This window comes from Sphaerodactylus townsendi, linkage group LG13 (genome assembly GCF_021028975.2).
Source record: "Sphaerodactylus townsendi isolate TG3544 linkage group LG13, MPM_Stown_v2.3, whole genome shotgun sequence".
In the NCBI taxonomy this organism is placed as follows: Eukaryota; Metazoa; Chordata; class Lepidosauria; order Squamata; family Sphaerodactylidae; genus Sphaerodactylus; species Sphaerodactylus townsendi.
This window is the reverse complement of record NC_059437.1, coordinates 24,905,028-24,916,211: the sequence shown is the minus strand read 5'-3', so window position 1 is coordinate 24,916,211 and position 11,184 is coordinate 24,905,028. Positions and strand designations below refer to the sequence as shown.

The 11,184-nt window shown below is 40.4% G+C and overlaps 1 protein-coding gene across 1 annotated transcript; it reads left to right on the top strand.

Annotated features, from left to right (window-relative positions):
• The first annotated feature begins 1,501 nt into the window (after positions 1-1,501).
• TMEM185A (transmembrane protein 185A) lies at positions 1,502-10,520 on the top strand. The gene is made up of 7 exons (XM_048513796.1): positions 1,502-1,721; positions 5,380-5,556; positions 6,475-6,682; positions 7,038-7,121; positions 7,959-8,135; positions 9,027-9,150; positions 9,302-10,520. The coding sequence occupies exons 1-7, from the start codon at positions 1,684-1,686 to the stop codon at positions 9,544-9,546; spliced, it is 1,053 nt and encodes a 350-aa protein (XP_048369753.1). The 5' UTR covers positions 1,502-1,683; the 3' UTR covers positions 9,547-10,520.
• The last annotated feature ends 664 nt before the right edge of the window (positions 10,521-11,184 follow it).

The window sequence follows — 11,184 nt, the reverse complement described above, 5'->3', positions numbered from 1 at the left end:
CCAGAGGATCACACAGAGAATCAGCAGAATAGCAAAAAGAAAGAGCCACGAAGATCACCTTGGCCACCGGGGAGACAAAAGTCTGCATTGTCTTCCTCCCAAGGCAGCAAGAGGAAAGAGGGGGTGACAACTAGAGCATCCTGCCCTGGACATCGCACTGAGCCAAAGAGGCTCAGCTAGGAGTGAAGCTGCATAGAAGCTACTGGAGCCCCTTTCTTTGGCGCACATGTGTGGATCCCACTCTCTGCTCCTCCAGGATGGGCTTTGGGCTTCTCTGCATTGGTACGTGAGAAAAATGGGTGGTGGTGGTGGTGGTGGAGATGGAAAGGACATGTCCGTTCTATTAGCCTGCCCGCTTTGCGTGCATGGCAGGAGCTCTGCACATTTGCTACCTGTAGCTTATCCTGCTCAGTCCTTGACAAGTCTGCACTGTGTCCTCTGCAGATCTCAGCAGAGGTGACTTGATTTGTAGAATGCTTGATGGTGCCCTTTAAGGATGCTGCACTTCCCCAGACATGCTCTGCAGCCTGATGTGACCCTCCCTTATTTTCTGGACACACCCACTCCCCCCATGCATACCCAAACTGGTACCCTAACTATCATTTTGCACATGAAACAAGAATATGAATTTTTGCCCCCCTACAGGTTCACAGAAAAAAGATATATAGTGAACATCGTAATAACACAATGTAAATAGTGAACAACGTAATAACACAATGTTTATTCTAGTCATGAGCTCTGTATTTACAATCAACTAATGCACAACTGATAACTTCACAGGATTTAAAAACATACAAAATCAAACTACATATGGTATGACCATTTTTTACAATTGTACTTTTTGTGCTTTGAACAACATTAGGCAGCATGGTGTAGCAAAGCAAGCAGGTTTGGTATTTGGAAGGGAGACCTCTGAGGAAAGCAATGACAAACTACTGTGCCTTTTCACCTTCCTTGAAAGACTCTGCTAGAGATGCCATAAGTCAGCTGCAACTTTACACACACATAATAAGCTTTGTTAACAAAAAGCTGCGCACTTATTTCCAGATAAAATGTTCTTCCTTTAAAAAGTTGTTTTATTCATGAATTACCTTCATGATCCTCTAAGATTATATGGTGAAAAGACCGGAATTTTTTTTAACATAAATATGTATTTAAAAAACATTATTCAGACACGCAGAAAAAGAGAGAACAAGAATCAGTATCAATATTTGAACCTAATAATTAAATTTAATAATTACACGTTTGTAAATAATATATAACACAACTAACGCCAATATATACAATACAGATATAATAAAACACACACATATACATCTGACAACTGCCTTTACTTTTTCCATGCTCAAACAGAGCAAACTCTCCCAAGAAACCGCCCCAATCTAACAGCCTTCCGCGCATGCGCCTTACTTCAGACTCCCCGGCACGGAAGGAAGACGTCGAACGTTAAATACTACAGCGTCGGGACGGTCTACAGCGAGAGTCGCCTCCGTTCTTCAACGTTTGCGCATGCGCAGCTATCTACCGCGCACGCGCAATGGGGCCCAGCCGCTCCGAGGAGCCGCGGTGGACGGCTGACTGAGTTGAGGCAACGGCGGTTTATTTTTGCGACGAGCTCGGTCGGCGATGTGCCGCCCGTGAGAGTTCGAGAGCACAAGCCGCGGCGAGGGAGGGGAGAACGCCATGAATCTGAGGGGCCTGTTTCAAGATTTCAATCCCAGGTGAGGGAGGCCGAGCAGGGGGGAGGGGGGACGTGTTAGGAGGGCCTGGAAGAGGGCAGAGCAGAGTTTATGTTGTGAGGGTGGGAGTCTGCTGCGGAATCAGATCTGGCTTCCGTGTGTAGCTTTCCCTCTTTCGTAATATTTGGTGTACACAGACAGACTGCTGCTGGACCTGGAGGTTCTGTTTTATAATATCACTAAGAGGCATTGACTGTTGTTTCTAACTACTCTGTGAGGGCGGAAAGGGTGACTGAGAGGCTTGAGATTCTTCCCAAAGAGCTTCATGGCTGAAACCAAGAAGGGAACTGATTTATTTCGAGTGTGTGTTTCTTACTCCCTTTGCCATGAAATTCATAAATTCCAGAAGGCTTCCTCTCCCAAGTGTTTGGTGAGAGGTATATTTCCTTTGGATCTGTAGGTGCAGGTATATTGCTAGGTGGGGGTAATGACTCCAGGGGGACGGGGGTGGGGAAGCTGAGATGTTTGAGACTTCTCCCAAAGTCTTCCAGTGAGTTTAATGTCTGACGTTTGGGATTGGTGTGTTGTTCATTTTTGTACTACTTTTCTGTTCTGGAACTGCAGGTGGCATTCCCCCAGAAAGGGTTGGTCAAACTCAGTTCTGCTTTAAAAAAAATCTTGCTACATTATGTGCCTGCAAATCTCAGCCCAAGTCTTTTCTGTGTGCTGCATCATGCTCAGTACTTTGAGTGTGTCTGAGTGAGAAAATGGATAGATTAGGACACAGGTGACAAACTTGCGCCCCTCCAGATGTTATGGACTACAGTTCCCATCATCCCCTGCCAGCATGATGATGGGAACTGTAGTCCATAACATCTGGAGGGGCACGAGTTTGACATGTATGGATTGGGAAATCCCCAGTTAGATTCATATTTCTGCTACAGTGCATAGATATTTGTGGCACTTCAAAGATTAACAAAGTTTCCAATGCAGCACACATTTTCATGTACTGCAGCTTTTATTTTTAGTGTTGTGGATGACACTGGATATCATACTGGAGGATGAGCCCATGCTAATGTGTAGTTTATGTTATTGAATCCTGCTACACTATTGTATGGGGACTCGTTCTACTGAGTATTTGGCCTTGAGTGATCTACTCTCGAGCACACCACTCCACCCTGCAATACGGGAATAATTCTATTCATATGCTTTACAGAGCTGTTGCAAGAATTACAACAGTATACAAGGGAAGTATTTTGAACACTCGGAAGCACTGTATCAAAGCTGCCTATTATTATTTACTTCATTCATTCTAACAGCCCACAAGGCAATCCAGCATAATCCTTCACACATTGGAGGAAGAGAGGGGCTTGACTAGGAATGCTGAATGAGTTCCCAGTAGATATTTCTTAATGGGCTGCACAGATCTTGTACCCCTTCCTGCCTAAGTTGGCTGGAAACCCATGTCCAGTCCTGAGGTTAGAAATCTGCCCCCTTGCAAGACCCCAGCATGACACTGCCAAGCCACGCATTTCCCATCTTATTACCTGTGCATTTAAATAGTTTGTCTACATACACAATTTTGTGTTTACCTGAAGTAAAATCTCACTTCATTGGTTTTAGCCTAGCCCTTTTGGCATCTTAAGATTGTTTTGAATTTTGTTTTGTTCTTCTAAAATGTTAGCTATTCCTTCAGTTTTTTTGTCAAATGTGAATATTGTAAGGATTTCCTTCAACCAAATTATTGAAAAAATGTTTAAGAATAATAGGCCTAGCTCAAGACCTCTTTCCAGGTTGATGGTGCCACTGAGAAGCATGCTTTGAGTATTCTGTGTCACCATTTAGCCAGTTTGCAAACTAATATATCATGGGGCACTTTGTCAGATGAAACACTAAAGTCCAGGGGAATTAATAATAATAATTGAGTGTGGTTAAGTTGTAACTGACTTATGGCAACTCCAGGACCATGGGGATTTCAAGGCAAAAGATAAGGTGGTTTGCCTTCTGAATAGTGATTCCACTTTTCCTTGGTAGTCTGCCATCTAGGTACTAACAGGAGTTGATCCTGCTTTCCTTCTGAGTGCTAATGACCTCTGCTGAAGGTATATTATGTCCACAATATTTCTACAGCTGCAAATGCTGCAATGTGGGTTATAGAACTACCTTGCATTTTTCTGTGTAGTTTGCAAACCCTGAGGTTTTTAATGTAGTAAAAAACAAAAATTGGGAATTGGGTGATGAGAAAGACCTCTGCCTGAGACTTTGGAGGATATCTTCTGGTTTGATGGACACATGAAGCTACTTTCTGCTGAATCATATAGTTGCTTGGATTCAATAGAAAGTAGCTTCATGTGTCCAAGTGAATGGGTGCCCTTCCCAATATTAGACTTGGCATTTTCAAAAAGTGTAAATAAAGTCTTTTGAGAGAGTGTACATGTGTGTTTTTGTTTGTAAACTTGGGGCTGTGGGGGCATAAAACCACAAACATATAATAATCTAAATAAAGTTATGAATTCTCCTAACGTTGCAGGTCTAATGAAAACCAAAGCAAACGATTATTTATATATCTTCTGTCACATAGCATAAGGGATATCTAATCAGCAATCTCATACGGAAATAACAAGTGATGCATGTGATGCTATGGAAAATAAAACAAATTGAAATGATCCACAATACAGTCCTGAACAGGTCTAGAAGGTCTACTCAGAATCCTAGAAAAGAGTTAGAGCTGAACTGCCAGGAACTACAATGGAAGAGTGGTCCTTTCTGGTGATCTGTCCCTATACAACCCCATGCAAAACTGCCATAGACATCTGCTGCATCAAAACTTTCAAATGATTGAAAAAGGTTTTTTAAAGAGGTTTTAGAACCATAACAAGTTCTTTTGTTGTTGGTTTCAGTTGCTTTTCAGGGGCTCGTCACATATTTAATTATATTCTAAATAAGTATGTTTAGTCTCCTTTATTTATTTAAGAAAGATGCAACAGCAATTTTTCTCATAGATAAGCACACAAACGTTTTTGCAGTGTTCATTTTGTTACTTCTGAATAAGCATTGCAGTAATTTAGTGAATTTTCCACCACCTGCAAAAAAGGGGGCAATTGTATAGATATATGTTCAAAAGTAGTTGTTCACCACATCTGATGTAAAATTTGGGTTCAGGAACGTTGCAGGTGGTGGAAAGAGGTCACTTATTTACTATGCTTGTTTTGTTAGCTTCTTACTGTGATTCTGATTCATGTTAATATTTATGGATGTGTGGATGTGTTATGTAAATATTGAATTCATGAAAAGTTGAAGAGTCTTTACATTTCCCTCAGTAGGAGGGTTGCTTTGAGAACTCCTTAACTTTGAGTGAAAATACTAGACTAGGATTAAAAAGACCTAGGTTCCAATCCTGACTTCACCATGAAGTTCCTCTGAATAACTTAACTGAGAGGGCTGTTGTGAGAAAGAAAGGAGAAGCACGCTTGCCATCTTGAGCTCCATGGAGGAAAGGCCGAATTAAAAATGCTAAAAGCCACTATCAGACAGGACAGACAGTTCTGGGCTAGGTGAACTAACATCTTGCCTCAGTATAAGACATTTGTTAGCCAGAAGCTAACAAAGCTGGTTTCTGTGTGGAGATTGTTTTCTGACATTCGTGGATAACATGGCTTATGTCTACTATTTTTCTCCCCTCCCTCCACTTTTTAAACAGCAAATTTCTTATCTATGCTTGCCTGCTCCTGTTCTCAGTTCTGCTTTCTCTCCGTTTGGATGACAAGATTCAATGGAGCTACTGGGCAGTATTTGCTCCAATATGGTTGTGGAAGTTAATGGTCATTGTGGGGGCTTCAGTAGGAACCGGAGTATGGGCACGGAACCCGCAGTATCGGTAAGAATCAGATTCTTGTTTACGAAAACAATGTTTGTGTGAATTAATGTAATTTGTTCAGTGGTACATTAATTGAGGCTACTTATGTGTGCATTGTTGCGATGCAAGCTTGGTGGCCACTAGTATAGTCATGATAACCTTATTCAGATGGCTACAAGAACAGACCAGCTCTTGGCTCAGTAAAGAACTGTATCAACTGAGTTGGTTCCAGTGTTTTCTCAACTGAAGGTATGGGAGGATGTGTATTTTTGCCATGTCCCCTAAAGTGGGAAGCTAAAGGGGTGAAATTATACCGCCCACCCCTAAGTGCAGTCCTCATGGCTATTAGTCCATAAGTGTCCCAGGGCTGGAGAGGCTGGAACATTGGGAGGAGAATGCAGCAAAGTTTTTGAAACTTTCACCAACAAATCATTGGATCCAGTTGATTTCTTGCAGTCACTGTAGTTGTAGCCATTATTGTATAGTGGCATTTAAGTAAGCACCGTTACTTGAGTTCAGTACTGGCGGAAATGTCAGATAGCCAGCTCAAGCTTGGCTCAGCCTTCCATCCTTCTGAGATGGGTAAAATTTACCACAGTTTCTGGGAGGTAAAGTGTAGATAACTGAAGAAGGCAGTGGCAAACCACCCCCTTAACGCAGTCATGATATGACATCATCTTATGGGTCAGTAATTACCTGGCACTCAAAGAAGAGACTATTTTTAGCTTTACCTTTATTGCTAGGGAAGATGGCATTTCAGCATCTGGTCATCTGTACTCATCCCATACATAAATTCGAAGCGTCACCTTCCACCAGACATGTGCAATCAAAGGTGGGCAACCTGTAGAGGCTGAGAATCTAATTGATTGAAACTGTGGATGATGCTGATATACAGTAAAGTAACAGAATGAACCTTTTGCTTTTTCTGACCCTCCTTAGAGCAGAAGGAGAAACATGTGTGGAGTTCAAAGCTATGTTAATTGCAGTGGGCATTCACTTGTTACTGCTGATGTTTGAAGTGCTAGTCTGCGATGGAATCGAGAGAGGAACCCGCTTTTGGCTCTTGGTCTTCATGCCATTGTTCTTTGTGTCTCCAGTGTCAGTTGCAGCTTGTGTTTGGGGATTTCGGCATGACAGATCTCTGGAGGTGAGAGGCTGTTGTGTGTTGAGGATATTAAATGATGTTGGGTATGTGATTACACTTGTTTAAAATCAGAAACTGAAGATTCTAGTTGACTTTTCTGTCTTAAAATTACATCCTAATTTTAAAAAGTAGCACTGTGTAAGTGATATTCTCCATGTTAGAGTACTTACATACTATAATGTCTTATCTGAAGGCGTCAGTTAACTTCACATTCATGTTTTGTGGTGTACACTCATATTCCTTGTCTGATAACAATGCTACAGGAAAACGACACTTAAAATACTGCAGGTATTTTGTCAGTGACCATTGGATGCTATGGTAACCTGTTTAATTCTAATGTTTTCTTCTTGTGTCATAGTTGGAAATCCTGTGTTCTGTCAATATTCTTCAGTTCATATTTATTGCACTCAGACTGGATGAAATTATCAAGTGGCCATGGCTCGTACGTAAATTACTTATTTTTAATGCTATTTTCAAATCTTGGGGGCTTCTGCAAACTCTGGTCAGAGTGTTGAAGCAGTGTGGATTTCTTGTATTATGGAAACTCAGAGCCAAACAATCATTTGTGAAACAGATCAGCCACATAATCTAGCAGTGCATCAGGATAAGTGGTAGGTGAGCTTTTAAATATGAAAATAATACATTCTGTGTGATGAGAATAATCAGTGCTGCATATTAGCACAATATTTCTTGTTGCTAAAAGACAAATATTCCATCCTAAACAGTTACAACCTTCTGTGTCCACTGATTTCAGGGAATGTAGAAGTATATAGCTTCATTTAGTATGGCACTGTAAGTCTACTCAGGTATTCAGAAAAGTCTATAGTGAAATCCTTCTGGGATGATTTCAGAATACAGGTGAGAGACTACATATCTGAATTTTATGTTGTACACCGCCCAGAGCCCTTCGGGGATGGGGCGGTATAGAAATCCAAGAAATAAATAAATAAATTCTGTCCATATTGACAGGCATGTATGTTTGAGATACTCTGGCCCATTGTGCCTCCTGAAAGGCACAGTGGTTACCAGATTAGAATGACCATACCCTGCTTGCTCTATATACCGTGAAAATCTTGTTGGTCTCAAAGGTTCTACTGGACTCAAATCCTAGAAGAATTAATGTTAAAGCCTGAGAAATTCATTGGTCATTTTAGAAGATTCCAGGTGGTTGCTTATACAATTTTAAAGTGTGATGTTAAATTTCTGATGATAGATCTGTCAAAAGGCTGAAAACCAGTTCTGAGTGATCAGATACAATATTTTTCCTACCTGCTTTTAGGTTGTCTGTGTCCCTCTGTGGATCCTGATGTCTTTTCTGTGCTTAGTCGTACTTTATTACATCGTCTGGTCTGTTTTATTCTTACGATCAATGGATGTGATTGCTGAACAAAGGAGAACTCACATAACGATGGCCATCAGTTGGATGACTATTGTGGTTCCATTACTCACCTTCGAAGTAAGCAGCAACAACAAAACATCCACTTACATATGAGGTTGGGTTATTGGGGTATTTTTTAGTAATTCTGTTTCCTAAGGTTGCCTCTTTAGAGGCCTCTGTAATTAAAAACACATTGCATTTACAAATACTTTTGAGAATGAAGACTTAAGTGTAAAAAGAAGAAATCTGAATATGTATGAAGGGCGTAAAATATAGAATTCCTACCATTTCTACGTCCTAATGGTGTTCACTTGACCAGACTATAACCAGTGCAGTCCCTACCTCAAGTTAAAATCCAACACCAAAATAATCCACATTACATGCTTTAAGAAAGTAAACTCTGTGACTGCATGCAAATTATATATATTAAGCGTAATTGTATATGTTTGCATAGTTTCTTCTTGTCCCTTGAGTTTCAGAGATCCATACAGGTACTGAAGTGCTATCCTGGTGAAGCAAAATACAGTTTTTTCTGTCTGTCTTTGGAGATCTTTCCATATGTTGCCCACACACTTTCAAATCTGTCTTTGCTGCCTTAAGTGCTAGAAACTCACTGAGATCCCAGTACAAAATCCCTAACACTTATTCTGTCCTTCTGTGAACCAGAATATTTAGTCTTGATTACAACTTTTTTAACCCTGGTCTTGGAGGCCATTTTATTCTCATACAGCATGACTAAAGCAGTGTGTCATCCTATGAACCCAGTAGATGACAGCATATCTGATGAATTGGGGCCAAAGCAAATAAGGAAAAATTCAAGGTGTATTTCATTTAGCTGACTGAAAATATGACACATTTACACTTTGTGGACTTAGTCTCAAGGAGCACTAAATATGTACCCAGCTTTAAACCCCAATTGACAAGAGTTTCACATAGCAAGAACCTGATACAGTTTAATTGTTTTGGTAGATCCTGCTGGTTCACCGACTGGATGGACACAACACGTTCTCATATATACCCATATTTGTGCCTCTGTGGCTTTCACTGATAACTTTAATGGCAACGACATTCGGGCAGAAGGGAGGCAATCATTGTAAGTATACCATGGAGAATCTTTTTCTCTGCCACTTCCCCAGAAAGCTGTTTCAGTTCTGTCCCTCTTGTTAATAATTTTCACTGGAACAGGGTTTTTCTGTTGATTAATTTCATCGTAGAATGAATCTGTTAACATCTTGTTTGTGCAGGGTGGTTTGGAATACGCAAAGACTTCTGTCAATTCCTGCTTGAAATTTTCCCATTCCTAAGAGAATATGGCAACATTTCTTACGATCTGCATCATGAAGATAATGAGGAAACAGAAGAAACCCCTGTCCCGGAACCTCCCAAGATAGCTCCAATGTTTCGAAAAAAGACTGGAGTGGTCATTACCCAGAGTCCTGGTAAATATGTTATACCACCTCCCAAACTAAACATTGATGTGCCAGATTAAAAATGAACACTAGAGCTGTGTGGCACGCAGCAGGATCTGACTCTTTCCCATGAAACTACTCCTGGGAACCAGTGGCCAATATTGTTTTATTTTATACCTTGTTTTAATGTTGTTTATGGATATAAAGGTGTCCTTTAGTGGCTACAATGTAGGTAATGGAGGTTTGTTTTAATATAATTTAAGAGTTCCCACATAATTAGTTCATGAAATGCCATACCAGTAAATCAGTGAAGAGACAATAACTATAACAAGGTTCACAAACAAGAAGCATCTTGTCACATCTGCATCTGTCAAGTCAACATCTATGGAATTTATTTTTTGTGCTCTTAACCGCTTTGAAATACTGTATTCATAAACTTCAGTCCCAATTAGTTAGCACATGGGCAAGTCTTGCTGAAATCAATGGCCTTTGCACATATGTATCAGAAGAGGAGAGGATGAGTTTGGTAGGCAGTGGGTGGGGAATCTTTCTGATTGATTGGATCAAAGCTTGCCTGTATGTTATTTATATGACCTCTTGGCAATGTAATATATTTTTTAAGAGAATCTGTACAGTATAAATATGTAAAAGTATTTTTTTAAGAAGCTGTGTGAAATGCGTCATCTTTTGTGAATGACATAGTTTCTGTTTCATTTTGTATACTTGGCTTCCATTTTTGTGCAAGTCCCATAGCCACATGGTATTATTATATTGGCATACACTTGCCTTGCCTTTCCCCTTTGAACCATGGACACTACGTTTCTGGAATGTCCTCAGGTAGGACTTGAATGTTCTTCCTATTTTAATGGATCCGAGTATCATAAAAATGTATGTAAATTATTGTGTAAATAACCACAATCTTTGTACTGTGTAGAGGAATGGGTGGTGACTGTTGTTCGGAAAATTGCTCTTCCACATTTGTTGAAATGTTACTGTTAGATAATATCTGTTTCTCCCACTTTTTGGCTGTTCATTAAAGTATCCACCCATATCACTTGCAGGTCTTTTATGTTGAAGAAAGGAGTCAATACCAGTTGTGAAAAACAGTGGCATAGGGCCCACGGGGGGGGGGGGGGGGGGGGCATTCCAGGGTGGGGTTAGGGGGATGCTGTAGCAGGAGCCAGGGCGTGCATGCACTGGGCGTAGTTTTCCCTTGGTCCACCTCTGGTGAAAACGCTCATGAGATTATAAGAGAAGGTTTCTTTTCTAAAATGTAGTCTCACCAGTAATTGTTCAAAGCACTTTGACAGTGTTCTTGATGTGAGGATAGCCTCTGAACCATGAAATGTGGTTAGCTCTCTTCTTTCTATGGTATGTCATTGAAAAAATTCTGGTACTTAGTTTGTCCCTGTAACTGCTGACTTCTGTGTTGTTGAATGCAAATCTTCTACTTCTATGATAGTACTGATTCCTGGGAATTACCAGTAACTTCAGCTGGTTTGATATTAAGATTGCCATTACAGAATTAATATTAAATGATTGTGTGACATGAAGTTTCATAAGTGTAGAATTCTGCTCAATTCACAAATACAAAATAGTTCAGTGATACTGGGATTGTCAGTCGATGCTAGTTCTGTTGTTAAGGATTGTTCTTTATATAGATAGATCTTTCAACAAGCCTGACAATCAACTGGTTTGCAGAAAAATCTGAGATCTTG

Bases quoted from the DNA above. Each gene is read 5' to 3' on its own strand.
- TMEM185A (XM_048513796.1), top strand. From the start codon at position 1,684: ATGAATCTGAGGGGCCTGTTTCAAGATTTCAATCCCAG. The intron at 5,557-6,474 runs GTAAGAATCAGA...GACCCTCCTTAG, and splicing joins GCACGGAACCCGCAGTATCG to AGCAGAAGGAGAAACATGTG. The intron at 6,683-7,037 runs GTGAGAGGCTGT...CTTGTGTCATAG, and splicing joins GGCATGACAGATCTCTGGAG to TTGGAAATCCTGTGTTCTGT.